Source organism: Sphaerodactylus townsendi, linkage group LG04, assembly GCF_021028975.2.
Source record: "Sphaerodactylus townsendi isolate TG3544 linkage group LG04, MPM_Stown_v2.3, whole genome shotgun sequence".
NCBI classification, from domain to species: domain Eukaryota; kingdom Metazoa; phylum Chordata; class Lepidosauria; order Squamata; family Sphaerodactylidae; genus Sphaerodactylus; species Sphaerodactylus townsendi.
The window spans coordinates 7153131-7180867 of NC_059428.1; the positions used below are offsets into that span (position 1 = coordinate 7153131).

General features: G+C 67.4%; 1 protein-coding gene across 1 annotated transcript in view; it reads left to right on the top strand.

Moving 5' to 3' along the window:
• NUMA1 (nuclear mitotic apparatus protein 1) overlaps nt 1–27737 on the top strand; it is a 94157-nt gene that overhangs the window by 45621 nt on the left and 20799 nt on the right. Inside the window, 6 exon segments of the mRNA XM_048493973.1 lie at nt 331–448; nt 9813–9958; nt 11911–12025; nt 13128–13449; nt 24059–24202; nt 27371–27580. Coding sequence (XP_048349930.1) covers nt 331–448; nt 9813–9958; nt 11911–12025; nt 13128–13449; nt 24059–24202; nt 27371–27580 — 1055 coding nt within the window.

The window sequence follows — 27737 nt, forward strand, 5'->3', positions numbered from 1 at the left end:
AAGTGCCGGGTGAGCACGCAGGACTGAAGTGCAGGGGATATGCTGCCGAGCCTCCCGTCCCTTTGCCTTTGCCTTACTGCAGGTTGGTTGGCCCCGGGGGGGGGGGGGGGCGCTACGTCACATGCAGCCACCCAGGTTTACCTGCTGCGGCACCAGCTGGTTTCTGGTTCACGAAAAGGGCAAAGAAGGTGAACAGTGTTTCGGGGAGGGGTTCTTGGTAGAGAACCAGCCCTCGTTTGATGCTGTGGTGCGGGGTGGGGGTGGGGGGCAACTTCTCGTCTTCGGACTCCTCGAATTCACTTGACCTTCCCACGTGCTCCCTTCTTCCAGCCCCTCACCCCTCAGGCTTCTCCGGCTCCAGCAGCAGCTCAGAGGAAACTACGCCGCAGAAGTCAGAGGTGCACTTCCTGAAGCTGCAAAAGATCGCCTCATCCTCCAGCCTCCAGAAGTAAGTGCTCATGGTCCGTCCAGACTTGAGGAGCGTCCTCGTGTCCTAGATCTGAGTTCCCCAATCTTTTTGAGGCTACGGGCACCTTTGGGATTCAGACGTGGCATGGTGGGTACAAGCCAGTGGTGAGATTCAAATAACTTTGCAGGGCCTGTAAGACTGAGTTGTTCCACCGGGCCTTTGGAGTGTCCAGTCGCTGAGTGGCCCCCCCCCCCCCCCCCCCCCCCCCCCGCTTTATGCACTTACCATCTTAATCCTGGTTACATCTATGTTACCCTCCTAGAGAGGAGTCTGGGCTCTCCTCCTTCTTTTTGGGGAGATTTTAATGAATTGGGCTATAGGACGCCTGTCACTGTTATATTAACCACTGTTTTAATAGATTTTAATGGATTTTAGTACTTTATTTATTTGTTTATTTATTTAGTTAGTTATGGGTTTTATATACCGCCCAACCCCCGAAGGGCTCTGGGCGGTGCACAACATAGTTACATCTTACAACCCATACAAACAAACCCCCTTAAGTTAAAAATTAAAACACAGCAATAAAACTGACAGAGACGGCGTCATGCAATAAAACCCAATTAAAACCCTCCCAAAGATGGGGGAGCAGAATGAAGAAGTGGGTCCCATAGATGGCAAGGGAACTCCAACCGGAGGAATAGAAGGGGCACTCACTCAGTGACTGGACACTCCAAAGGCCCGGCGGAACAACTCAGTCTTGCAGGCCCTGCGGAACTCACCAAGATCCCGCAGGGCCCGGACAGCTGGAGGGAGAGTGTTCCACCAGGCGGGGCCAGGGCTGAAAAACCCTGGCCCGAGTGGAGGCCAGCCGCATCATTGAGGGGCCAGGAACCACCAGCAAATTGGCCTCTGCTCAACGCAGAGGCCAAGTGGGGACATATGGGGTAATGCGGTCCCGGAGGTACGAGGGTCCCAGGCCGCGTAAGGCCTTAAAGGTCAACACCCACACCTTGAAGATGATTCAGAACTCAACTGGAAGCCAATGCAGGCGGCGCAACACAGGTTGGATATTGATTGTTGTGTGGTCACTATTGTGAACCTCTTATTTAATTGTGTTTGTATCAATGTTGTTAACCGCCCAGAGCCCCTTGGGGATGGGGCGGTTTATAAATCGAAAAAATAAATTAAATAAAAAACTTAGCAACCGGCTCCAGACTGGTTGCTGGGGGTGGGGCGGCAACAGCAGCTGGTGGGCCTGCCCGCAGCTATCCGCAGCTGCTGTGCCCCCACGCCACCCCACCCCCCGGCCCAACCTTTATTGATGGAGCTTGAGGGGCAAGGCGGCGGCAGCCAGTGGGGCTGCAGCTTGCTGCCCCCTCCTCAACCCCCATCTGCGGTGCCCCTGGAAGGGGGAGTGGGGGCGGGGGGCTTTCAAAGCCCTTGCCACCAAACTTCTCCAGGCTCTGAAAGGTCTCCAGTACTTTGGTCTCAGGGGGCTCAGTTGTGCCATGCTTTGTCTACAGTTGGGTTTTTTTTTTAACCCTTTGCTTTCCTGGTGGCTAGTTACAGGCTAGTTACAACTGGATGGATGGTGCTGGAATGCGTGCCCCTGAGAGAAAGAGAGAAATTTCTCTCTCTTTCTCACAATACTAGAACCAGGGGGCATTCATTGAAAATGCTGGGGGGAAGAATTAGGACTAATAAAAGGAAACACTTCTTCACGCAACGTGGGATTGGTGTTTGTAATATTCTGCCACAGGAGGGGGTGATGGCCACTCATCTGGATAGCTTTAAAAAGGACTTGGACAGATTGATGGAGGAGAAGTCGATATGTGGCTACCAATCTTGATCCTCCTTGATCTCAGACTGCAAATGCCTTAGCAGACCAGGTGCTCGGGAGCAGCAGCAGCAGCAGCAGAAGGCCATTGCTTTCACCTCCTGCAGGTGAGCTCCCAAAGGCACCTGGTGGGCCACTGCGAGTAGCAGAGTGCTGGACTAGATGGACTCTGGTCTGATCCAGCAGGCTCTTTCTTATGTTCTCATTAAGGAGTGCTTGCAGGCCCCAAATCGTTTAAAGCAGCGGTGCCAAACTGATTTGTTACTGATAGAAGAACCGAAACTACCCAGTTCCTTAGCAGAGAAAACGCAGCAGAGTTATGCAAAAAGGAGTGTTGATAAAGTTCTAAATATAAAAAATTCAGGCCACAAGAATATATATTTGCAAAAAGAGAAAGACAAAATAATCCCGTGCTGAAAAGCACCGGCAAGCAGACAAGCCGACACAAATGAGCCCACAAGGAAAAAAATATACAACAGGACAGCACACAATCACTCAGCATAAGGACAAGGAGCGAAAGGGAGAGGAAAATGGGAGGAGAGAGAGGGCTCATGGAAAAGCTACACCATAATATGCAGCATTGAAGGTCACCCTCAATCAACCAATTAACTTCCCAGCTGCCCTGTATTAACGTACAGCAATCAAATGGTGTAATTATCTTGCTCCTGCAGTTACTTATACAAGGGATGCCAAATATTCAGTTAGGAGCCGAGGAGAGGGAGTGACTGGGGGGGCTTGATCAGGAGCGGGGGGGGGGGGCAGCCTCAAATGATAAGCCCTCTCAAGCGGCTGGATCCAGCTCCCAGGCCTCGTGTTCGACACCCCTGGTTTAAAGTCAGGAATTTAAAGGGATCTTTGGGATTTTATGTGAGGGACTGCAAAGGGCAGAGATGGAGCGCTCACAGGGACATGCTGGGTCACATGTCCCCGGGCTCATGCCAGCTGGTCACATGACTGTGTGTGGAGAATGGCCCCCACGCACATCTCCCCGCAGCCCACGGCAGACTCCCGCCAGCTAAGTGGGGCACCAGGGGGTGGGAGCAGAGCAGGTGTTGCCCCGGGTGTCATTTTCTCCCCCTACGCCTCTAGTAAAGGGGACAATGGATCATTCTGGAATCTTGGTTAGAAGGACTTAGACGCCCGAAGGATACACTGAGCTTGATGTTTTTGTATCCTCCGTGTCTGGGAGGGTGTCTGTGGCTGTTTTGCTAATCCTGTAAAGGATTCAATGGTGTTGATGAGCGGGTCAGCCGCCTGGCCTTGACTACATTCCACAACCCGGGCGATGGGCCAGCTTCTGCCGCAGAGACCTTATCTCTGCGAGGGAGATGAGACCTCCGTTCCCATGGGAATCCGGGAGGGGGGATGGGATGGACAGAGTTATAACTTGTGCCTCTGGCGGGAGACCTTATTCCTGCCACGGCGTGTACGTGAGCTTTCTAAGATGTCTGAATAAACGGTCTTTTACACCCAAAAAGCCTTTTATTTCTGCTTCTATGGAATTCCATACATTGTGGCAGGAATCCTAGTTCATCTATCTTCCTAGTGCAGTGGACCTCTGGTGTCTCGGCATGGAGAGGTTGAATATTCCTGTGGAAAGTGCGGTAGCCCCCAAAGAGGGCTCCGAGCTTTCCCTTCTGGATTTAGAGGAACCGGCGGGAGAACGGGTCTCGCTGGTAACTCTTTCCCGTCCTCGTATCGACACGAGTCTTCCCTTACTCCGTTGGGACGAGGGACGAGGAGACGATCATGTGGACTTACATGAGTCGTTTGGGGCGCTGTCTATGGATCGAGCGCCTGTGGATCGGATATCTGCCCGTTTCCGTGTGGATTACAAACCTCAGATGCAGCCTGTCACGGAGGAGACGGGTCTGACCACCTTCCATGCGGCAACGCAGGAGTCCATGGAACGATTCCTGGACTCGTATTTTGGTGATGCTCCCAAGAATCCACCGTGGCCCCCAGATCCTGGATCAGCAGCTGCACCTGAGGTGCCCAGTGGAGCCACCGGTGGGCACGATGTCATATGTTCTGGTGAAGAGGAATCCGAAGAAAGCCTGCATTCCCACCCGGATCTATACCCCCTCCCATCAAAAGAGAGCTGGGATGAGGAAGTGGGCCGACTACGGGATGCCCAAGAAGCATGGGCCCGTGAACGCCAGCTATGGGAAGAGGAACGAGAGCAGCTGCAGCAGGAGCGTGAAAACCTGCAAAGAGACCGGGAACAGCAGCGCAAAGAAATCCAACTCGAATTGGACCGTGCCAAAGACGCGCTGCAACGGCAATATGTGCAGAACCTATCCGTCCATGATAAAGTCCTGGAACACTCCAAACTGGACTTACAGCGTCAACGCGAAAGCGTTCAGGCCTTGCGTACGCAAAGTGAACTAACTGCAGCTGTTCAACGAGACGAACTGGCCAAACTGGAACGAGAGAAAGCAGCTTTGCATGCGCACCAGGATGCATTGACTCGCAAGGAGAGAGAGCTAGCCGCCTTGGAAAGGGAACTGAAGAAACAGCAGAACAGGATGCCCCAAGTTGGAGTCTACGCTGTTACTGGTACAGCCAACGCCAGAGGGGCGACGCTGCTGGGTCCTGCTACTCGCGCATCTGCCACCTTCCAAGGACCGGCTCCCACCAGAACACCAGCGGCACCGGCGTTGGTACCTCCACCTCCACCGATTCCGGCCCCCCCTGCGCCGCTGCCTCAACCTGCGCAACCGCCGCCCCAGCGGGCGCCAAGGGCTGTGGAGAGAGGATATTACAGACCTCCAATACCTGCCCGTTTCGATGGGACCGCTTCCAAACTTCCCTACTTCATCCTACAACTCGATGCCCACATGGAGGACTATGACGATTTATACCAGTCTGAACGCGAAAAAATACGGGACATCGGTTCCGTCTTGGATGGGGCGGCAGCCGACTGGTTTGTGACTCTTTTGAATCTGCAAGATGAGGATACTCGCACGGTGCCGGCGTTCCTCCAAGCCTTAAGGGCTCGCTTCCAAGATCCGGGTGCTGAAAATGAAGCCATCCGCACCATCAAATCTATTCAGCAAGGCAACCGCTCGTTTGCAGAATTTGCCCGTGAATTTCGTGCGGCGGCTGCTCGACTCCCTCCTGAGTGGCCTGAGCGCATGAAATGTGAATACTTCTCGGATGCTGTCGACGGCAAACTGCGTGAAACGGTGTTCCTAATTCGTATCCCCCGCACTATTGCTGATTGGATCGACTTGGGATCCCAGGTGGCGTCTCGTTTGGAGTACGCTCGTGCCGGGGGCCACCCACGCCCAAAACCCACCGCTGCGACCCCCAAGTCAAGCCCAGCAGCCTCTACCGAGACCACCTCCGAGCGCCGTCGCCGTCTGGGATTGTGTCTTTACTGCGGAGGACCGGGTCATCTAGCCGCCAACTGCCCGAAGAAACAGAAGCCAACCGCTCCGGTCGCGCGCACCCCATCTGCCAAGCCACCACGCAAATCCGGGCCGCCCCCAACGGGCTCGTCTAAGGGAGTTACAGAAGGCGACCCGGAGGAGGGGGAAGCAGCTGTTTGCCTCTCTTCAGCCCCCATGGATATGGGTTCGACTCCAGATGCGGTGAGTGAAGGCAGCGCTCCCATTACGATTCAAGCGTTTCTGGCCAACCCCGCTAAGCATACTCGTATTATAGCCTCGGCCCTTGTAGATTCTGGGTGCTCCCATTGTTTAATGCGGCCCCAGGTGGCGGAGGAACTAGGTCTAGACCGAGTCCCCCTGGCTAAGCCCATACCGTTCACCCAAATGGACGGCAGCCCTCTCGGGATCGAAGGACCGGCCCAGTTCAAAACGCAACCGGTTCTCCTCCGCTGCGCTGACCATTGGGAGAAAATTAGTTTTATTTTGGCGCCAGTGGCCAAACACTCCATAGTTCTGGGCATGCCATGGTTGTTGTTGCATGAACCAAAATTCATTTGGAAAGAAAGGATCTTAGAATTCACTGACCCTCCCTGCGGAGAACACATGAATTGGGGGGAAAACTCGGCTTCTCCTGACATACCCCCCCCCCCCCCGGCTTCATCAGCGATGCACGCTCTAATTGCTTCCGATTCTACCGGCATTCCACCAGCTTACCAGGATTTAGCCAGAGTATTTCAGGAGCAAGAATGCGATCAATTGCCACCCCATAGAGACACTGACTGCAAAATCGTAATACAGCCAGGGGCGCAACTGCCCAAAGGTAGAATCTACCGCATGAGTCCCAATGAGGAGAAGGAACTTCGTGCCTTCCTAGACAAGAACCTCGCTCGCGGGTTCATACGGCGGGCTACCAAACACACACATGCTGCTCCTGTATTGTTTGTAAAAAAAAGGATGGATCTTTACGGCTCTGCACAGACTACCGAGGACTCAATGCGGTCTCCCTGTCCAATAAATACCCTTTGCCATTAATCAAGGACCTTTTAGATGCATTGGGCAAGGGACGCATTTTTACTAAGTTGGACTTGAGAGAAGCTTACTACAGGGTCAGAATTGCGGAAGGCTATGAACATTTGACTGCATTTAACACGAAATTTGGACAGTTTGAGTACTTAATAATGCCATTCGGGTTAAGTGGGGCCCCCGGAGCTTTTATGGCCCTTATCAACGAAGTTCTCCATGATTTATTATACAAGGGAGTAGTGGTGTACTTAGATGACGTTTTAATTTATTCACAAACCATGGAGGAGCATGAAGCATTGGTTCGGGAAGTATTGAAACGCTTGCTCAACAACTCCCTCTTTGCCAAACTTTCTAAATGCTGTTTCCACCAAACCTCTATCGACTATTTGGGTTACCGGATCTCTCCCGAGGGGCTAAAAATGGATCCTGCTAAGGTTGATGCAGTCCTCCAATGGCCTGCCCCCACCAATCGAAAGGAACTCCAATCTTTCCTAGGGTTTGCTAATTTCTATCGTGACTTTATACCCCAATTCGCTGAACTGACTCTCCCACTCACAGACCTCTTACGCACTAAGGGTAAAGATCCACAGGCTGCCAAGCCCGGGACCCCCCTTTCCTGGTCTAAAGAATGTCAGACAGCCTTTCAGCTTTTAAAATCAGCTTTTACTACCGAACCTATCCTGAAACACCCTGACCCAGATCGCCCGTTTGTGGTTCACGTGGATGCCTCGGACAAAGCGCTTGGTGCAGCCCTGTTGCAGAGAAATAAAGATGATAGGCTGGTTCCGTGTGCTTATTTATCAAAGAAATTCTCCGGTGCTGAGCTCAACTGGACTGTAGGGGATAAAGAGACTGCGGCCATCAAAGTAGCACTTTCCACTTGGCGCCACTGGTTGGAGGGGGCTAAACACCCCTTTCAAGTTTGGTCGGATCACAAGAACTTGGCCGCCCTCTCCACCCCCCTCAAGATGTCCGCGAAGCAACTCCGTTGGGCCGATTTCTTTTCTCGTTTCTCTTTCACTGTCCATTTTTTCCCCGGAAAAACCAATAAACTGGCTGATGCGCTTTCGCGCCTACCCGGGGAGGGGGGTGGAGCTGCCTTACGGGATATTCCGCGCACTGTTCTCTCCCCCTCCCAATTGGGGCTGGCTGTCACCCGATCTCAGACCTTATTCCTGCCACAATGTATGGAATTCCATAGAAGCAGAAATAAAAGGCTTTTTGGGTGTAAAAGACCGTTTATTCAGACATCTTAGAAAGCTCACGTACACGCCGTGGCAGGAATAAGGTCTCCCGCCAGAGGCACAGGTTATAACTCTGTCCATCCCATCCCCCCTCCCGGATTCCCATGGGAACGGAGGTCTCATCTCCCTCGCAGAGATAAGGTCTCTGCGGCAGAAGCTGGCCCATCGCCCGGGTTGTGGAATGTAGTCAAGGCCAGGCGGCTGACCCGCTCATCAACACCATTGAATCCTTTACAAATCCCTCATGACATTCTGTTGGAGCCACTGAGCTGACATGGTTCTCGAGCTGTTTGGTGGCCATTGGCTTTCCCTCTTCCTCATGAGGAGAGGCTGCATTGTTTGGGGCTCTTTAGTTTGGAGAGGAGACGTCTGAGGGGGGATATGACTGAAGTCTATAAAATTATGCATGGGGTCGAAAATGTCGACAGAGAAATTTTTCTCTCTTTCTCACAATACTAAAATCAGGGGGCATTGAAAATGCTGGCGGGGGGAGAGAATTAGGACTAATAAAAGGAAACATTTCTCCACGCAACATGTGATTGGTGTTTGGAATATGCTGCCACAGGAGGTGGTGATGGCCACTCACCTGGATAGCTTTCAAAGGGGCTTGGACAGCTTGATGGAGGAGAATTCAGTGTATGGCTCCCAATCTTGATCCTCCTTAATCTGAGGTTGCAAATACCTTAGCAGACCAGGTGCTCAGGAGCAACAGCAGCAGAAGGCCCTTGCTTTCACCTCCTGCATGTGAGCTCCCAAGGGCACCTGGTGGGCCACTGCGAGTAGCAGAGTGCTGGACTAGATGGAGTCTGGTCTGATCCAGCAGGCTCTTCCTTATGTTCTTCCAGATTGGCTATGAATTTCTTAATAGAGCTTATCCAAATCTTTCATGGCCGGAATCACTGGGGTGATTGCAAATATACGATGCGATAATGTAAGACGTTACGGGAATAATGAAATGATGGAGCGCTGAGGAAGGCATTCGAAAAACTAAACTAACGCGCGTAGCTTCTGCTTTAATGAACACTCCGAAGTGGAGGCAAGGCTCCTTTAATCGCCATCCATGAACGGACTCCGGAGGGAGGTTACAAATGTTTTCAGTCGTGGAAGTGGTGAATAAGTTTGCACCCTGAGAATAATATCTCGGGAATATATCCATAACTCTTGTAACAATTGATATGGGAAAAGCATAGAAAGAACGGAAGACAATAACAAAGACTGTATCCTTGTAATAATGAACCGAATGGATCCAGCGGAATGGACTAATATCGCTGGAACTCTCCCAAAGGGGTTGCCTGTAATGAAAGCGAAAAAGTATGATTGAAAATTGTATTTTATGCATGCTTGCATGTTTAATTAGATTGTATAATATACAGAAGCCGCTGAGCAGCACACATGCGTCACGTGCTTTTTCGGTCCAACCTTTGAAAGCTCTTAAAGGGCGCACGCTATTCATTCATAATCTGAGTGTTGTAGAGTTTCCAGGCTGTATGCCCGTGTTCCAGTAGCATTCCAGTACCAATTGACGGACCCATCTTCCGTGAAATCTAATGCCCTTTTTAAAGCCATCTGTGCTTGTGGCCATCACTACATCTGATGGCAGTGAATTCTACCATTTGTTGTCGAAGGCTTTCACGGCTGGAATCTCTAGTGTGCTGTGGGTTTTCCGGGTTGTACAGCCATGTTCCAGTAGCATTTTCTCCTGACGTTTCGCCTGCATCTGTGTCTGGCCTCTTCAGAGGATCTGTGTCTGGCCTCTTCAGCCTGGAAACCCCACAACACCCCAGAACTTATCAAATCTGAATCGTTGCCCTGTGATAAATATGGCGGGAATTTCACCGAGAGCCTTAAGAGAGGCCATTCGTCGCATGTTTCTTAGGGAGCAACTGACCAGTGCCGCTTTGCAGGTCCTCTCCCTCCCCCATGGGTGACATCATGCAGACGCCCCAGTTTCAGATGCGGAGGCTGAAGAAGCAGCTGGAGGCTGAGAGGGAGAACCGGGATGACCTGGAGCGTGAACTGGCGGAGAATCGCAAGCTCCTTGATGAGAAAGGTGAGCCGTTCCCTGCGGGTTTTTGTCTTCGGGGCAGTTGTGGCAACCCTCTTGTCTTGCTGGGTTATTGACCCTTCTGAGGAGGAAAAGAAGAAACGTTTGGATTGATACCCTGCCTTCCTCTCCTGTAAGGAGACTCCAGACAGCTCACTCACTCCTTTCCCTTCCTCTCCCCACAACAGACACCTTGTGGGGAGCAGCAGTGGCGTAGGAGGTTAAGAGCTCGTGTATCTAATCTGGAGGAACTGGGTTTGATTCCCAGCTCTGCCGCCTGAGCTGTGGAGGCTTATCTGCGGAATTCAGATTAGCCTGGACACTCCCACACACGCCAGCTGGGTGACCTTGGGCGAGTCACAGCTTCTCGGAGCTCTCTCAGCCCCACCCACCTCACAGGGTGTTTGTTGTGAGGGGGGAAGGGCAAGGAGATTGGAAGCCCCTTTGAGTCTCCTGCAGCAGAGAAAGGGGGGATATAAATCCAAACTCTTCTTCCTCTTCTTCCTCTTTTCTTCCTCCTCCTCCTCCTCCTCTTCTTCCTCTTCCTCTTCCTCTTCCTCCTCTTCTTCCTCTTCTTCTTCTTCTTCTTCCTCTTCTTCCTCCTCCTCTTCTTCTTCTTCTTCTCCTCCTCCTCCTCCTCTTCCTCTTCCTCTTCTTCCTCTTCTTCTTCTCCTCCTCCTCTTCCTCCTCCTCCTCCTCTTCCTCTTCTTCTTCTTCTTCTTCTTCTTCTTCTTCTTCTTCTTCTTCTTCTTCTTCTTCTTCTTCTTGTGAGGCAGGCAGGGCTACAAGAACTCCTAGAGAACCACGAGTGGCCCAAGGTCTCCCCGCAAGGTTCATAGGTAGGAGTGGGGAAACAAATCCAGTCCACCACTGAAACTCTGTCGTTCCAGTGGAGGAGTGGAGGATCAAACTTGGTTCTCCAGATTAGAATCCCCCTGCTCTTAACCACAACACCCAGCTGGCCAGGCCTGCGTTCAGGGAGCTCTGAATTGTCCTCTCAGAGTGGCTTGCTTGGAGGAGAGCGATCCAGCGGCAGAAGCTTTGCTTTGCGGTGTCAGCATAGAGAAGGGTACAGCCCCCCTCCTGCTTCGTGTCCAGTGGCTGCCTTCAGACTTCAGGGGGAGAGGCTGCAGCTCAGTTGGCAGGGGCCCTGCTTGGCATATAGATTTGATCGTGGATGACCTTGAAGAGCGGCTGCCAGTCAGAGTGGACAATGCTTGGCTGAATGGGCTGCTGTCTGGAGAGCTCGTTGGTCAGAGCACTGGCCAGATGGTCCACTCCTCTAGCTCTCATCCTGTACATTCAAGCTGGCTATGACTGTGGTGGCGAACCTATGGCACAGGTGCCAGAGGTGGAACTCAGAGCCCTCTCTGTGGGTTCGTCATGTGGGGGGGAATCGCTCCACCCACCCACCCACACACACACACACACATATCTAGGCAGGCCTGGGCCGCTGGGCTCAATTATTAGCATTAAACCTAAGACCTAGTTTTGGGGAAGCAGTGTAGGTAACCCTGTTAAGCGCTGTTAAACCCCACTGATTTTCATGCGAAGAACCAAAGCGTGAGTAAGCTTGGTTGCCGGCAATGGGGCTTGCTTCTGAGTAAACCCTCCTAGGATTGTGATTCACCCGTTCGAAGAGTTACACGGTTGCTTCAAAGCAAAGCCACCGACTACCACCAAGCTTACTCCCGAGTAACGCATGCCTTGGAGCCAACTGCTTTTTCTAAACTGAAACCTCAGCATTCAGGTTAAATTGCCGTGTTGGCACTTTGCGATAAATAAGTGGATTTTGGGTTGCAGTTTGGGCACTCGGCCTCGAAAAGGTTCGCCATTGCTGGGCTATGACACCGTTTGCAAAAAATGAGAGCGTTCCGCCTGGTTTCTCGGTGGCCGGGAGTGAAATGGCGCTTCTTCGGCTGCTCACCGCTACTCTCTTTGTGACTGTTCTGCTCCAGATACACAGATGCTGGTCATGAAGCAGCGGATCGACCGCCTGACTCGACTCGAGAGACAAGCGGCTGACCAGGTGGAGCCCAAGGAGTTGGAGGAGCTCCGAGAGAGGAACGAAAGGTATTTCCCAGGCTGCCTTCCTTGATGCTTCCGATCGGCCCCTCACGCGCACCCCCACCCTGTCCACCTGCTCGCCTCCATTTCTACCCCACCTTTTCCCACAAAAGGGACTCCCAAATGGCTTACACCATTCCCTTCTTTTCCACTTCATCCTCACAACAACCCTGTGAGGTTAGTCAGGCTGAGAGAGAGTGACTGGCCCAAGTTTAGAAGAAGAAGAAGAGTTTGGATTTCTATCCCCCCTTTCTCTCCTGCAGGAGACTCAAAGGGGCTGACAATCTCCTTGCCCTTCCCCCCTCACAACAAACACCCTGTGAGGTGGGTGGGGCTGAGAGAGCTCCGAGAAGCTGTGACTAGCCCAAGGTCACCCAGCTGGCGTGTGTGGGAGTGCACAGGCTAATCTGAATTCCCCAGATAAGCCTCCACAGCTCAGGCGGCAGAGCTGGGAATCAAACCCGGTTCCTCCAGATTAGATACACAAGCTCTTAACCTTCTACGCCCAGCAGACTTCCATTGCAGAGCGGGGATTTGAATCTGGATCTTCCAGGTACTAGTCCCACTCTCTTAACCACTGCATGACGCCGTTTCCACCCAGGCAGAGCCAAGCTCCAAGCAGGGCTTCTGTGGAGAGGCTTGATTGCTGCAGCAGAGATCCTGCAAGGAGTTGGTCTTCTTCCGATGCAGGCTCTGCTGTTGGGCCACCCCTGGCGGCACTCTTCCGTTGGCTCTGTAACTGCTGCTGTCTCCGCCTCCTTTCCCCAGCTGGCTCATCACAGGACTTGATGGAGTACCGTGGGAGTTCTCTCAGCCTGTGGTGTCAGCTGAGGAAGGGCTGGTAGCTGATTCTGCTGCCTGAAACTTCCTCATGAGTAGCCTGCTCTGGCGGAACAGTGTGGTCAGTTTCTGCTTCCTCGTGAGGAGCCACTTCTGAGAGCCCTGCATTGGGAGGTTCTGCATCTGAGTCCAGGCAACTGCCTGCATTCGTCTTTGAGATGCTCTGAGATTCTGCCGTTGTCCTCTGACGTAACATCCCAACATGGCTCCCTCCCCCCCTCCCCTGGGCTTGCTTCTGTTGAGAGCCGCGCCTGTCTTTCTCCCTCAGTCTCCTCATGCGCCTGCACGAGGCCTTGAAGCAGTGTCAAGATCTGAAAACCGACAAGGGCCAGACGGACCGGAAAATGAACCAGCTCTTGGAGGAGAACGGAGATCTCTCTTTCAAGGTAGCAGACAGGCTCCAGCCTCTCCATTTGGGGGCCGGGGTGGCAGCAAAGGGTCGGGGTGGATGTTGGACAGGCTGCTTTCCCCTTAGGAAATGGCAGGGCTGTCTGAATTCTGGGCTAGAACAGAAACATTGCTTCTTGGATGGGAATTCAAGTAACCTTTTGTTCTCTTGTAGTTTCAGGGCAATTCTGTTGGGGTTAGAGGTTTAGAAACAGAGATGCAATGATTTGGGGTTCTGGGGCAGTTGTGGCTGCCGGCCTTCAAGGTGCAGGTCTGTTCCTGGATACGCTGGAACGCTCTTCATAGAATCATAGAGTTGGAAGGGGCTGTGTGTGTTCCTGCATTGCAGCAGGTTGGACTTGATAGATCTTGGGGTCTCTTCCAACTCTATGGTTCCATGTGGGTCATCTAGTCCCGTGGTGGTGAACCTTTGGCACTCCAGATGTTATGGACTCCCCCCCCCCGCCCCCCCCCCAACCCCCCCCCTCCCCCCCCCCCCCCCCCCCCTCCCCCCCCCCCCCCCCCCCCCCCCCCCCCCCCACCCCCCCCCCCCCCCACCCCCCCCCCCCCCCACCCCCCCCCCCCCCCACCCCCCCCCCCCCCCACCCCCCCCCCCCCCCACCCCCCCCCCCCCCCACCCCCCCCCCCCCCCACCCCCCCCCCCCCCCACCCCCCCCCCCCCCCACCCCCCCCCCCCCCCACCCCCCCCCCCCCCCACCCCCCCCCCCCCCCACCCCCCCCCCCCCCCACCCCCCCCCCCCCCCACCCCCCCCCCCCCCCACCCCCCCCCCCCCCCACCCCCCCCCCCCCCCACCCCCCCCCCCCCCCACCCCCCCCCCCCCCCACCCCCCCCCCCCCCCACCCCCCCCCCCCCCCACCCCCCCCCCCCCCCACCCCCCCCCCCCCCCACCCCCCCCCCCCCCCACCCCCCCCCCCCCCCACCCCCCCCCCCCCCCACCCCCCCCCCCCCCCACCCCCCCCCCCCCCCACCCCCCCCCCCCCCCACCCCCCCCCCCCCCCACCCCCCCCCCCCCCCACCCCCCCCCCCCCCCACCCCCCCCCCCCCCCACCCCCCCCCCCCCCCACCCCCCCCCCCCCCCACCCCCCCCCCCCCCCACCCCCCCCCCCCCCCACCCCCCCCCCCCCCCACCCCCCCCCCCCCCCACCCCCCCCCCCCCCCACCCCCCCCCCCCCCCACCCCCCCCCCCCCCCACCCCCCCCCCCCCCCACCCCCCCCCCCCCCCACCCCCCCCCCCCCCCACCCCCCCCCCCCCCCACCCCCCCCCCCCCCCACCCCCCCCCCCCCCCACCCCCCCCCCCCCCCACCCCCCCCCCCCCCCACCCCCCCCCCCCCCCACCCCCCCCCCCCCCCACCCCCCCCCCCCCCCACCCCCCCCCCCCCCCACCCCCCCCCCCCCCCACCCCCCCCCCCCCCCACCCCCCCCCCCCCCCACCCCCCCCCCCCCCCACCCCCCCCCCCCCCCACCCCCCCCCCCCCCCACCCCCCCCCCCCCCCACCCCCCCCCCCCCCCACCCCCCCCCCCCCCCACCCCCCCCCCCCCCCACCCCCCCCCCCCCCCACCCCCCCCCCCCCCCACCCCCCCCCCCCCCCACCCCCCCCCCCCCCCACCCCCCCCCCCCCCCACCCCCCCCCCCCCCCACCCCCCCCCCCCCCCACCCCCCCCCCCCCCCACCCCCCCCCCCCCCCACCCCCCCCCCCCCCCACCCCCCCCCCCCCCCACCCCCCCCCCCCCCCACCCCCCCCCCCCCCCACCCCCCCCCCCCCCCACCCCCCCCCCCCCCCACCCCCCCCCCCCCCCACCCCCCCCCCCCCCCACCCCCCCCCCCCCCCACCCCCCCCCCCCCCCACCCCCCCCCCCCCCCACCCCCCCCCCCCCCCACCCCCCCCCCCCCCCACCCCCCCCCCCCCCCACCCCCCCCCCCCCCCACCCCCCCCCCCCCCCACCCCCCCCCCCCCCCACCCCCCCCCCCCCCCACCCCCCCCCCCCCCCACCCCCCCCCCCCCCCACCCCCCCCCCCCCCCACCCCCCCCCCCCCCCACCCCCCCCCCCCCCCACCCCCCCCCCCCCCCACCCCCCCCCCCCCCCACCCCCCCCCCCCCCCACCCCCCCCCCCCCCCACCCCCCCCCCCCCCCACCCCCCCCCCCCCCCACCCCCCCCCCCCCCCACCCCCCCCCCCCCCCACCCCCCCCCCCCCCCACCCCCCCCCCCCCCCACCCCCCCCCCCCCCCACCCCCCCCCCCCCCCACCCCCCCCCCCCCCCACCCCCCCCCCCCCCCACCCCCCCCCCCCCCCACCCCCCCCCCCCCCCACCCCCCCCCCCCCCCACCCCCCCCCCCCCCCACCCCCCCCCCCCCCCACCCCCCCCCCCCCCCACCCCCCCCCCCCCCCACCCCCCCCCCCCCCCACCCCCCCCCCCCCCCACCCCCCCCCCCCCCCACCCCCCCCCCCCCCCACCCCCCCCCCCCCCCACCCCCCCCCCCCCCCACCCCCCCCCCCCCCCACCCCCCCCCCCCCCCACCCCCCCCCCCCCCCACCCCCCCCCCCCCCCACCCCCCCCCCCCCCCACCCCCCCCCCCCCCCACCCCCCCCCCCCCCCACCCCCCCCCCCCCCCACCCCCCCCCCCCCCCACCCCCCCCCCCCCCCACCCCCCCCCCCCCCCACCCCCCCCCCCCCCCACCCCCCCCCCCCCCCACCCCCCCCCCCCCCCACCCCCCCCCCCCCCCACCCCCCCCCCCCCCCACCCCCCCCCCCCCCCACCCCCCCCCCCCCCCACCCCCCCCCCCCCCCACCCCCCCCCCCCCCCACCCCCCCCCCCCCCCACCCCCCCCCCCCCCCACCCCCCCCCCCCCCCACCCCCCCCCCCCCCCACCCCCCCCCCCCCCCACCCCCCCCCCCCCCCACCCCCCCCCCCCCCCACCCCCCCCCCCCCCCACCCCCCCCCCCCCCCACCCCCCCCCCCCCCCACCCCCCCCCCCCCCCACCCCCCCCCCCCCCCACCCCCCCCCCCCCCCACCCCCCCCCCCCCCCACCCCCCCCCCCCCCCACCCCCCCCCCCCCCCACCCCCCCCCCCCCCCACCCCCCCCCCCCCCCACCCCCCCCCCCCCCCACCCCCCCCCCCCCCCACCCCCCCCCCCCCCCACCCCCCCCCCCCCCCACCCCCCCCCCCCCCCACCCCCCCCCCCCCCCACCCCCCCCCCCCCCCACCCCCCCCCCCCCCCACCCCCCCCCCCCCCCACCCCCCCCCCCCCCCACCCCCCCCCCCCCCCACCCCCCCCCCCCCCCACCCCCCCCCCCCCCCACCCCCCCCCCCCCCCACCCCCCCCCCCCCCCACCCCCCCCCCCCCCCACCCCCCCCCCCCCCCACCCCCCCCCCCCCCCACCCCCCCCCCCCCCCACCCCCCCCCCCCCCCACCCCCCCCCCCCCCCACCCCCCCCCCCCCCCACCCCCCCCCCCCCCCACCCCCCCCCCCCCCCACCCCCCCCCCCCCCCACCCCCCCCCCCCCCCACCCCCCCCCCCCCCCACCCCCCCCCCCCCCCACCCCCCCCCCCCCCCACCCCCCCCCCCCCCCACCCCCCCCCCCCCCCACCCCCCCCCCCCCCCACCCCCCCCCCCCCCCACCCCCCCCCCCCCCCACCCCCCCCCCCCCCCACCCCCCCCCCCCCCCACCCCCCCCCCCCCCCACCCCCCCCCCCCCCCACCCCCCCCCCCCCCCACCCCCCCCCCCCCCCACCCCCCCCCCCCCCCACCCCCCCCCCCCCCCACCCCCCCCCCCCCCCACCCCCCCCCCCCCCCACCCCCCCCCCCCCCCACCCCCCCCCCCCCCCACCCCCCCCCCCCCCCACCCCCCCCCCCCCCCACCCCCCCCCCCCCCCACCCCCCCCCCCCCCCACCCCCCCCCCCCCCCACCCCCCCCCCCCCCCACCCCCCCCCCCCCCCACCCCCCCCCCCCCCCACCCCCCCCCCCCCCCACCCCCCCCCCCCCCCACCCCCCCCCCCCCCCACCCCCCCCCCCCCCCACCCCCCCCCCCCCCCACCCCCCCCCCCCCCCACCCCCCCCCCCCCCCACCCCCCCCCCCCCCCACCCCCCCCCCCCCCCACCCCCCCCCCCCCCCACCCCCCCCCCCCCCCACCCCCCCCCCCCCCCACCCCCCCCCCCCCCCACCCCCCCCCCCCCCCACCCCCCCCCCCCCCCACCCCCCCCCCCCCCCACCCCCCCCCCCCCCCACCCCCCCCCCCCCCCACCCCCCCCCCCCCCCACCCCCCCCCCCCCCCACCCCCCCCCCCCCCCACCCCCCCCCCCCCCCACCCCCCCCCCCCCCCACCCCCCCCCCCCCCCACCCCCCCCCCCCCCCACCCCCCCCCCCCCCCACCCCCCCCCCCCCCCACCCCCCCCCCCCCCCACCCCCCCCCCCCCCCACCCCCCCCCCCCCCCACCCCCCCCCCCCCCCACCCCCCCCCCCCCCCACCCCCCCCCCCCCCCACCCCCCCCCCCCCCCACCCCCCCCCCCCCCCACCCCCCCCCCCCCCCACCCCCCCCCCCCCCCACCCCCCCCCCCCCCCACCCCCCCCCCCCCCCACCCCCCCCCCCCCCCACCCCCCCCCCCCCCCACCCCCCCCCCCCCCCACCCCCCCCCCCCCCCACCCCCCCCCCCCCCCACCCCCCCCCCCCCCCACCCCCCCCCCCCCCCACCCCCCCCCCCCCCCACCCCCCCCCCCCCCCACCCCCCCCCCCCCCCACCCCCCCCCCCCCCCACCCCCCCCCCCCCCCACCCCCCCCCCCCCCCACCCCCCCCCCCCCCCACCCCCCCCCCCCCCCACCCCCCCCCCCCCCCACCCCCCCCCCCCCCCACCCCCCCCCCCCCCCACCCCCCCCCCCCCCCACCCCCCCCCCCCCCCACCCCCCCCCCCCCCCACCCCCCCCCCCCCCCACCCCCCCCCCCCCCCACCCCCCCCCCCCCCCACCCCCCCCCCCCCCCACCCCCCCCCCCCCCCACCCCCCCCCCCCCCCACCCCCCCCCCCCCCCACCCCCCCCCCCCCCCACCCCCCCCCCCCCCCACCCCCCCCCCCCCCCACCCCCCCCCCCCCCCACCCCCCCCCCCCCCCACCCCCCCCCCCCCCCACCCCCCCCCCCCCCCACCCCCCCCCCCCCCCACCCCCCCCCCCCCCCACCCCCCCCCCCCCCCACCCCCCCCCCCCCCCACCCCCCCCCCCCCCCACCCCCCCCCCCCCCCACCCCCCCCCCCCCCCACCCCCCCCCCCCCCCACCCCCCCCCCCCCCCACCCCCCCCCCCCCCCACCCCCCCCCCCCCCCACCCCCCCCCCCCCCCACCCCCCCCCCCCCCCACCCCCCCCCCCCCCCACCCCCCCCCCCCCCCACCCCCCCCCCCCCCCACCCCCCCCCCCCCCCACCCCCCCCCCCCCCCACCCCCCCCCCCCCCCACCCCCCCCCCCCCCCACCCCCCCCCCCCCCCACCCCCCCCCCCCCCCACCCCCCCCCCCCCCCACCCCCCCCCCCCCCCACCCCCCCCCCCCCCCACCCCCCCCCCCCCCCACCCCCCCCCCCCCCCACCCCCCCCCCCCCCCACCCCCCCCCCCCCCCACCCCCCCCCCCCCCCACCCCCCCCCCCCCCCACCCCCCCCCCCCCCCACCCCCCCCCCCCCCCACCCCCCCCCCCCCCCACCCCCCCCCCCCCCCACCCCCCCCCCCCCCCACCCCCCCCCCCCCCCACCCCCCCCCCCCCCCACCCCCCCCCCCCCCCACCCCCCCCCCCCCCCACCCCCCCCCCCCCCCACCCCCCCCCCCCCCCACCCCCCCCCCCCCCCACCCCCCCCCCCCCCCACCCCCCCCCCCCCCCACCCCCCCCCCCCCCCACCCCCCCCCCCCCCCACCCCCCCCCCCCCCCACCCCCCCCCCCCCCCACCCCCCCCCCCCCCCACCCCCCCCCCCCCCCACCCCCCCCCCCCCCCACCCCCCCCCCCCCCCACCCCCCCCCCCCCCCACCCCCCCCCCCCCCCACCCCCCCCCCCCCCCACCCCCCCCCCCCCCCACCCCCCCCCCCCCCCACCCCCCCCCCCCCCCACCCCCCCCCCCCCCCACCCCCCCCCCCCCCCACCCCCCCCCCCCCCCACCCCCCCCCCCCCCCACCCCCCCCCCCCCCCACCCCCCCCCCCCCCCACCCCCCCCCCCCCCCACCCCCCCCCCCCCCCACCCCCCCCCCCCCCCACCCCCCCCCCCCCCCACCCCCCCCCCCCCCCACCCCCCCCCCCCCCCACCCCCCCCCCCCCCCACCCCCCCCCCCCCCCACCCCCCCCCCCCCCCACCCCCCCCCCCCCCCACCCCCCCCCCCCCCCACCCCCCCCCCCCCCCACCCCCCCCCCCCCCCACCCCCCCCCCCCCCCACCCCCCCCCCCCCCCACCCCCCCCCCCCCCCACCCCCCCCCCCCCCCACCCCCCCCCCCCCCCACCCCCCCCCCCCCCCACCCCCCCCCCCCCCCACCCCCCCCCCCCCCCACCCCCCCCCCCCCCCACCCCCCCCCCCCCCCACCCCCCCCCCCCCCCACCCCCCCCCCCCCCCACCCCCCCCCCCCCCCACCCCCCCCCCCCCCCACCCCCCCCCCCCCCCACCCCCCCCCCCCCCCACCCCCCCCCCCCCCCACCCCCCCCCCCCCCCACCCCCCCCCCCCCCCACCCCCCCCCCCCCCCACCCCCCCCCCCCCCCACCCCCCCCCCCCCCCACCCCCCCCCCCCCCCACCCCCCCCCCCCCCCACCCCCCCCCCCCCCCACCCCCCCCCCCCCCCACCCCCCCCCCCCCCCACCCCCCCCCCCCCCCACCCCCCCCCCCCCCCACCCCCCCCCCCCCCCACCCCCCCCCCCCCCCACCCCCCCCCCCCCCCACCCCCCCCCCCCCCCACCCCCCCCCCCCCCCACCCCCCCCCCCCCCCACCCCCCCCCCCCCCCACCCCCCCCCCCCCCCACCCCCCCCCCCCCCCACCCCCCCCCCCCCCCACCCCCCCCCCCCCCCACCCCCCCCCCCCCCCACCCCCCCCCCCCCCCACCCCCCCCCCCCCCCACCCCCCCCCCCCCCCACCCCCCCCCCCCCCCACCCCCCCCCCCCCCCACCCCCCCCCCCCCCCACCCCCCCCCCCCCCCACCCCCCCCCCCCCCCACCCCCCCCCCCCCCCACCCCCCCCCCCCCCCACCCCCCCCCCCCCCCACCCCCCCCCCCCCCCACCCCCCCCCCCCCCCACCCCCCCCCCCCCCCACCCCCCCCCCCCCCCACCCCCCCCCCCCCCCACCCCCCCCCCCCCCCACCCCCCCCCCCCCCCACCCCCCCCCCCCCCCACCCCCCCCCCCCCCCACCCCCCCCCCCCCCCACCCCCCCCCCCCCCCACCCCCCCCCCCCCCCACCCCCCCCCCCCCCCACCCCCCCCCCCCCCCACCCCCCCCCCCCCCCACCCCCCCCCCCCCCCACCCCCCCCCCCCCCCACCCCCCCCCCCCCCCACCCCCCCCCCCCCCCACCCCCCCCCCCCCCCACCCCCCCCCCCCCCCACCCCCCCCCCCCCCCACCCCCCCCCCCCCCCACCCCCCCCCCCCCCCACCCCCCCCCCCCCCCACCCCCCCCCCCCCCCACCCCCCCCCCCCCCCACCCCCCCCCCCCCCCACCCCCCCCCCCCCCCACCCCCCCCCCCCCCCACCCCCCCCCCCCCCCACCCCCCCCCCCCCCCACCCCCCCCCCCCCCCACCCCCCCCCCCCCCCACCCCCCCCCCCCCCCACCCCCCCCCCCCCCCACCCCCCCCCCCCCCCACCCCCCCCCCCCCCCACCCCCCCCCCCCCCCACCCCCCCCCCCCCCCACCCCCCCCCCCCCCCACCCCCCCCCCCCCCCACCCCCCCCCCCCCCCACCCCCCCCCCCCCCCACCCCCCCCCCCCCCCACCCCCCCCCCCCCCCACCCCCCCCCCCCCCCACCCCCCCCCCCCCCCACCCCCCCCCCCCCCCACCCCCCCCCCCCCCCACCCCCCCCCCCCCCCACCCCCCCCCCCCCCCACCCCCCCCCCCCCCCACCCCCCCCCCCCCCCACCCCCCCCCCCCCCCACCCCCCCCCCCCCCCACCCCCCCCCCCCCCCACCCCCCCCCCCCCCCACCCCCCCCCCCCCCCACCCCCCCCCCCCCCCACCCCCCCCCCCCCCCACCCCCCCCCCCCCCCACCCCCCCCCCCCCCCACCCCCCCCCCCCCCCACCCCCCCCCCCCCCCACCCCCCCCCCCCCCCACCCCCCCCCCCCCCCACCCCCCCCCCCCCCCACCCCCCCCCCCCCCCACCCCCCCCCCCCCCCACCCCCCCCCCCCCCCACCCCCCCCCCCCCCCACCCCCCCCCCCCCCCACCCCCCCCCCCCCCCACCCCCCCCCCCCCCCACCCCCCCCCCCCCCCACCCCCCCCCCCCCCCACCCCCCCCCCCCCCCACCCCCCCCCCCCCCCACCCCCCCCCCCCCCCACCCCCCCCCCCCCCCACCCCCCCCCCCCCCCACCCCCCCCCCCCCCCACCCCCCCCCCCCCCCACCCCCCCCCCCCCCCACCCCCCCCCCCCCCCACCCCCCCCCCCCCCCACCCCCCCCCCCCCCCACCCCCCCCCCCCCCCACCCCCCCCCCCCCCCACCCCCCCCCCCCCCCACCCCCCCCCCCCCCCACCCCCCCCCCCCCCCACCCCCCCCCCCCCCCACCCCCCCCCCCCCCCACCCCCCCCCCCCCCCACCCCCCCCCCCCCCCACCCCCCCCCCCCCCCACCCCCCCCCCCCCCCACCCCCCCCCCCCCCCACCCCCCCCCCCCCCCACCCCCCCCCCCCCCCACCCCCCCCCCCCCCCACCCCCCCCCCCCCCCACCCCCCCCCCCCCCCACCCCCCCCCCCCCCCACCCCCCCCCCCCCCCACCCCCCCCCCCCCCCACCCCCCCCCCCCCCCACCCCCCCCCCCCCCCACCCCCCCCCCCCCCCACCCCCCCCCCCCCCCACCCCCCCCCCCCCCCACCCCCCCCCCCCCCCACCCCCCCCCCCCCCCACCCCCCCCCCCCCCCACCCCCCCCCCCCCCCACCCCCCCCCCCCCCCACCCCCCCCCCCCCCCACCCCCCCCCCCCCCCACCCCCCCCCCCCCCCACCCCCCCCCCCCCCCACCCCCCCCCCCCCCCACCCCCCCCCCCCCCCACCCCCCCCCCCCCCCACCCCCCCCCCCCCCCACCCCCCCCCCCCCCCACCCCCCCCCCCCCCCACCCCCCCCCCCCCCCACCCCCCCCCCCCCCCACCCCCCCCCCCCCCCACCCCCCCCCCCCCCCACCCCCCCCCCCCCCCACCCCCCCCCCCCCCCACCCCCCCCCCCCCCCACCCCCCCCCCCCCCCACCCCCCCCCCCCCCCACCCCCCCCCCCCCCCACCCCCCCCCCCCCCCACCCCCCCCCCCCCCCACCCCCCCCCCCCCCCACCCCCCCCCCCCCCCACCCCCCCCCCCCCCCACCCCCCCCCCCCCCCACCCCCCCCCCCCCCCACCCCCCCCCCCCCCCACCCCCCCCCCCCCCCACCCCCCCCCCCCCCCACCCCCCCCCCCCCCCACCCCCCCCCCCCCCCACCCCCCCCCCCCCCCACCCCCCCCCCCCCCCACCCCCCCCCCCCCCCACCCCCCCCCCCCCCCACCCCCCCCCCCCCCCACCCCCCCCCCCCCCCACCCCCCCCCCCCCCCACCCCCCCCCCCCCCCACCCCCCCCCCCCCCCACCCCCCCCCCCCCCCACCCCCCCCCCCCCCCACCCCCCCCCCCCCCCACCCCCCCCCCCCCCCACCCCCCCCCCCCCCCACCCCCCCCCCCCCCCACCCCCCCCCCCCCCCACCCCCCCCCCCCCCCACCCCCCCCCCCCCCCACCCCCCCCCCCCCCCACCCCCCCCCCCCCCCACCCCCCCCCCCCCCCACCCCCCCCCCCCCCCACCCCCCCCCCCCCCCACCCCCCCCCCCCCCCACCCCCCCCCCCCCCCACCCCCCCCCCCCCCCACCCCCCCCCCCCCCCACCCCCCCCCCCCCCCACCCCCCCCCCCCCCCACCCCCCCCCCCCCCCACCCCCCCCCCCCCCCACCCCCCCCCCCCCCCACCCCCCCCCCCCCCCACCCCCCCCCCCCCCCACCCCCCCCCCCCCCCACCCCCCCCCCCCCCCACCCCCCCCCCCCCCCACCCCCCCCCCCCCCCACCCCCCCCCCCCCCCACCCCCCCCCCCCCCCACCCCCCCCCCCCCCCACCCCCCCCCCCCCCCACCCCCCCCCCCCCCCACCCCCCCCCCCCCCCACCCCCCCCCCCCCCCACCCCCCCCCCCCCCCACCCCCCCCCCCCCCCACCCCCCCCCCCCCCCACCCCCCCCCCCCCCCACCCCCCCCCCCCCCCACCCCAGCATCTGTGGCTGGCATCTTCAGAGGATCTGAAGATGCCAGCCACAGATGCAGGCGAAACGTCAGGAGAGAATGCTGCTAGAACACGGCCATACAGCCCGGAAACCACACAGCACCCCAGTGATTCCAGCCGTGAAAGCCTTCGACAATACAACCTGTGCTTCTTAGCAGAAGAAAATTTGTAGGTTGTTTCCTGGTCACGCAAGGGTGCAAAATGTAGATGCCATTGATTGCAAAGGTCCGAAATTGAAATTATTTCGAAATTGCAGGCTCCTACAGTAGAGGGGGATGTGGTCAGGCGGGCGGCCCCATTTCCTGCTCCGACACTAGTTTACTAAAGTTTGTGAGCCTTGTGTTTTTCAGGACAGAACCCACAGGGGTTTTAGCAAAGGGGATGTTTCTTGCAGGGCTGTCATGAATCCTGCAGGTTGGAGCTCTGAGGCCTTCGTGAAGTCAGATTCAAGAGGAGCCTGCAAGGAGGAGCCTGCACAGACCTTGGAGCTCTGTGTAGGTTCTGCCGGCTGCTCTGCTATTTTCAGCTGTGTAGGATGGATGGCCAAAAGGTGGAGCGAAATCGGTAGTCCTGAACCACCTTCCTGGGAGGTTAAAAATACTCACTTGCTAGCTGGAATGGATGGCTGTCAAGTCGTAATTTCAGAGAAGGTTTTTACAGCGGGGAAAAGGATTTTGCCCCTGACCTGTAGCCCAGAATTATTGCTCCTGCTATTCCCAGCCGACGCCAGCGCTGCTCAGAGTTGCCCATTCACTGGAACGTTTTAACTTTTTTGATAACTTAAGCCTGACAGAGACCCTGATGTTTCTGGTGTGCAAGAAACCAGTGAAACGAATCTGGCTTGGTAGATTCCTTGGTAGCTCTGGACAAGTGGAGTGCTGCTCGGTATTTGGCAGAATTGTAGCAGCTGGAAATGGCTCCACACAACCCATCAGGGATATATTTAAACCTTCCTTGCCCAAGCGCCTTTGAAATAATGGCAGCCTTCCCTATCTTGTCTAATTGAGTATGCGTGAAGCCAACAGAGCTGCCGTATCACTGTGTCCAGTCCAGCTCTGTTGGCTCTCACCCTCCACAACTTACCGCTTTGACATCCTTTTGGACTTGGATGCCTGAGACCTCCAAGTTTGGCCGGCATGCCTGGAGGGTGAGGGCTACTTCCCAAGTTCTAGTAGTCCCTTCCCAAGTTCTAGTGCCTGGAGGGTGAGGGCTACTTCCCAAGTTCTAGTAGTCCCTTCTGAAACTCATGTATGAGAATGGATGCTGGAGGACTTCGTCCCGTGTCGGCACAGAAGAAGAAGAGTTTTGGATTTATATCCCCCCCTTTCTCTCCTGCAGGAGACTCAAAAGGGCTTACAATCTCCTTGCCCTTCCCCCCTCACAACAAACACCCTGTGAGGTAGGTGGGGCTGAGAGAGCTCCGAGAAGCTGTGACTAGCCCAAGGTCACTCACCTGGCGTGTGTGGGAGTTTACAGGCTAATCTGAATCCCCCAGATAAGCCTCCACAGCTCAGGCGGCAGAGCTGGGAATCAAACCCGGTTCCTCCAGATTAGATACATGAGCTCTTAACCTCCTATGCCACTGCTGCTGAAGGAGATGGCTTCTTAGATTCAGATTCTTCTGGCTCCTTGGCCTTTTTTTTGGTGAGGGGGGCTGTAGAGCCACGAGGGTTTGGGGACAGAGGAGGACCCAGCCCTCTGTCTTCCTTGGTTGATCAGCTGTCAAAGCTTCTCCCTCCTCTGTGTGGTGTAGTGCAGGGGTCTACAATCTGCAGCTCCCCAGATGTTCATGAACTACAATTCCCATCAGCCCCTGCCAGGGGCTGATGGGAATTGCAGTTCATGAACATCTGGAGAGCTGCAGGTTGCAGACCCCTGGTGTAGTGGATAAGAGCAGGTGGATTCTAACCTGGAGAACCAGGCTTGATTCCCCATTCCTCCACCCGAGTGGCAGAGGCTTATCTGGTGAACCAGATGTGATTCTCTGCTCCTCCACATGAAGCCAGCTGGGTGACCCTGGGCTAGTCACACTTCTCTCAAAACTCTCCCAGCCCCACCTACCTCACAAGGTGTCTGTTGTGGGGAGAGGAAAGGAAAGGAGCTTGTCAGCCCCCTTGAGTCTCCTTACAGGAGAGAAGGGCAGGGTATAAATCCGAACTTCTTCTTCTCCTCGGCTAGCTGTGTGTATTCCAGAGCCCTGATCCTGCCCAAACCTTAGCCCAAGCTTTTTACTCGTTCAGTGCCGTCAAGAACCAACCGTCTTCAATCTGGATGATAAAATCATCCCTTGGGGGAAAAATTCTGTCAGTTACGGTGTTGCTGTTGATCACAGAGTCAAGCTTAAGGAACGTCTTTTGTCTGCATGCAACCTGTCCCGGCTCCCTCGCATAGAGAAAGCTGCCCAGGAGATACTAACTTGCTTGCCCTGCGCTGCTTCGGAAGCCTACTAAAGCCACCGCGTTGCTGGCCTGCGGCATGTGTGTTGCATTTGACGGGCTGGGGGAGGCAAAGGCCTTTTGCCAACCAAGGGGATGGAGGGGGGGCTCTGGTGGGGCTGCAGCACTGCTTTTGCTGGGCGGAAGGGAGCCTGCGGGATCACCGTGGCGGGTGCGACACGTGGAGACCCCACTTGCTCTTTCTCAGCTTAACTCACCTGGCAGGGGTGGCGTAAGGACAAAAACACCGGAAGGGTGGCCTCTGACTCTATGTCTGTGGTGGCGAACCTTTGGCGCTCCAGATGTTATGGACTACAATTCCCATCAGCCCCTGCCAGCATGGCCAATTGGGGGGGCTGATGGGATTTGTAGTCCATAACATCTGGAGTGCCAAAGGTTCGCCACCACTGCTCTATGTAATCTGTGCCCCTTCCCTTGAGAAGCGCGGTATTCAGGATCTCAAGCTCTTAGTCCTTGTGGCTATAGAGAAGCTTGGAAACGTGCGCCAGTCCTCATGAAATCTCAAGAGACAAACAGAACGGCTGGTGAGGTGCCTCAGAGCCATCTGTAGCTTTCTGCCTCGCTGTTGCCAGCCTTACGCAGGAGTATACAATAGTTTAATTTGGAATAGTGCAAAATAACGGGATTTTATTTTGTTCCTTTGCACCAAGCGTGCATGGATCTTAACTCCCTAGAAACGGGGGGCCAGCCAAATGAGAACCACCCGTCTCCAGAAAGAGACTGGATGAGACTGGTCTAAAGTCTCAGTGGTGAGGGAGCAGGGTGAGTGGCCACGTTCTGTACCCTGCAGGCTGTTCTAGGAGAGCCACGTCCTCAGTTCCCACTGACTCTCTTTCTGGACATAGCTACACCAGGTCAACAGGAGTACACCCTAGCCCCGTGGTGGCAAACCTTTTTGAGACCGAGTGCCCAAATTGCAACCCAAAACCCACTTATTTATCGCTAAGTGCCAACACGGCAATTTAACCTAAATACTGAGGTTTTAGTTTAGAAAAAACAGTTGGCCCAGAGGCGCACGTTACTCGGGAGTAAGCTTGGTGAAGCCATGCAACACTTTGAACGGGTCATGCCCAGTGGCCCAGGCCAGCCTATATGTGTGTGTGGGGTGTGTGTGATTTTCTGCCACCCCACATGATGAACTCTGTTTGTGCGTGCCCACAGAGAGGGCTCTGAGTGCGTGCCATAGGTTTGCCACCACGGCCCTAGCCTGTCCTTTCACTAAGCCCCATGGGGTGGTTTTGCCAGCATCTGTGGGCTGGGGGAGCATTGGGGGGGCGGGTAGCAGAGCAGTGGGGAGAGGAGGGACCTGGGATAACTGCTCTTCCCCTTCCCCCCCCCCTTTTCCAGGCAGAGGAGCTGAAACAGAAGCTGACTCAGCAAGATAAAACCAGCCGAGCCCAGCAGCAGAAAACCAAGGTGAGCTACCGGGATGGGGTGTGCGGAGAGAGTTTGGAACCCAGACTTGAGAGCCAGAAGCCGTTTCTCTAAACCCAAGGTGTACCGCAGCTGGGTGGGAAACGCACTGACGCGGCTGGTGGCGGGTCTGCCGTCACTGGGGAAAATAGCGTGACTG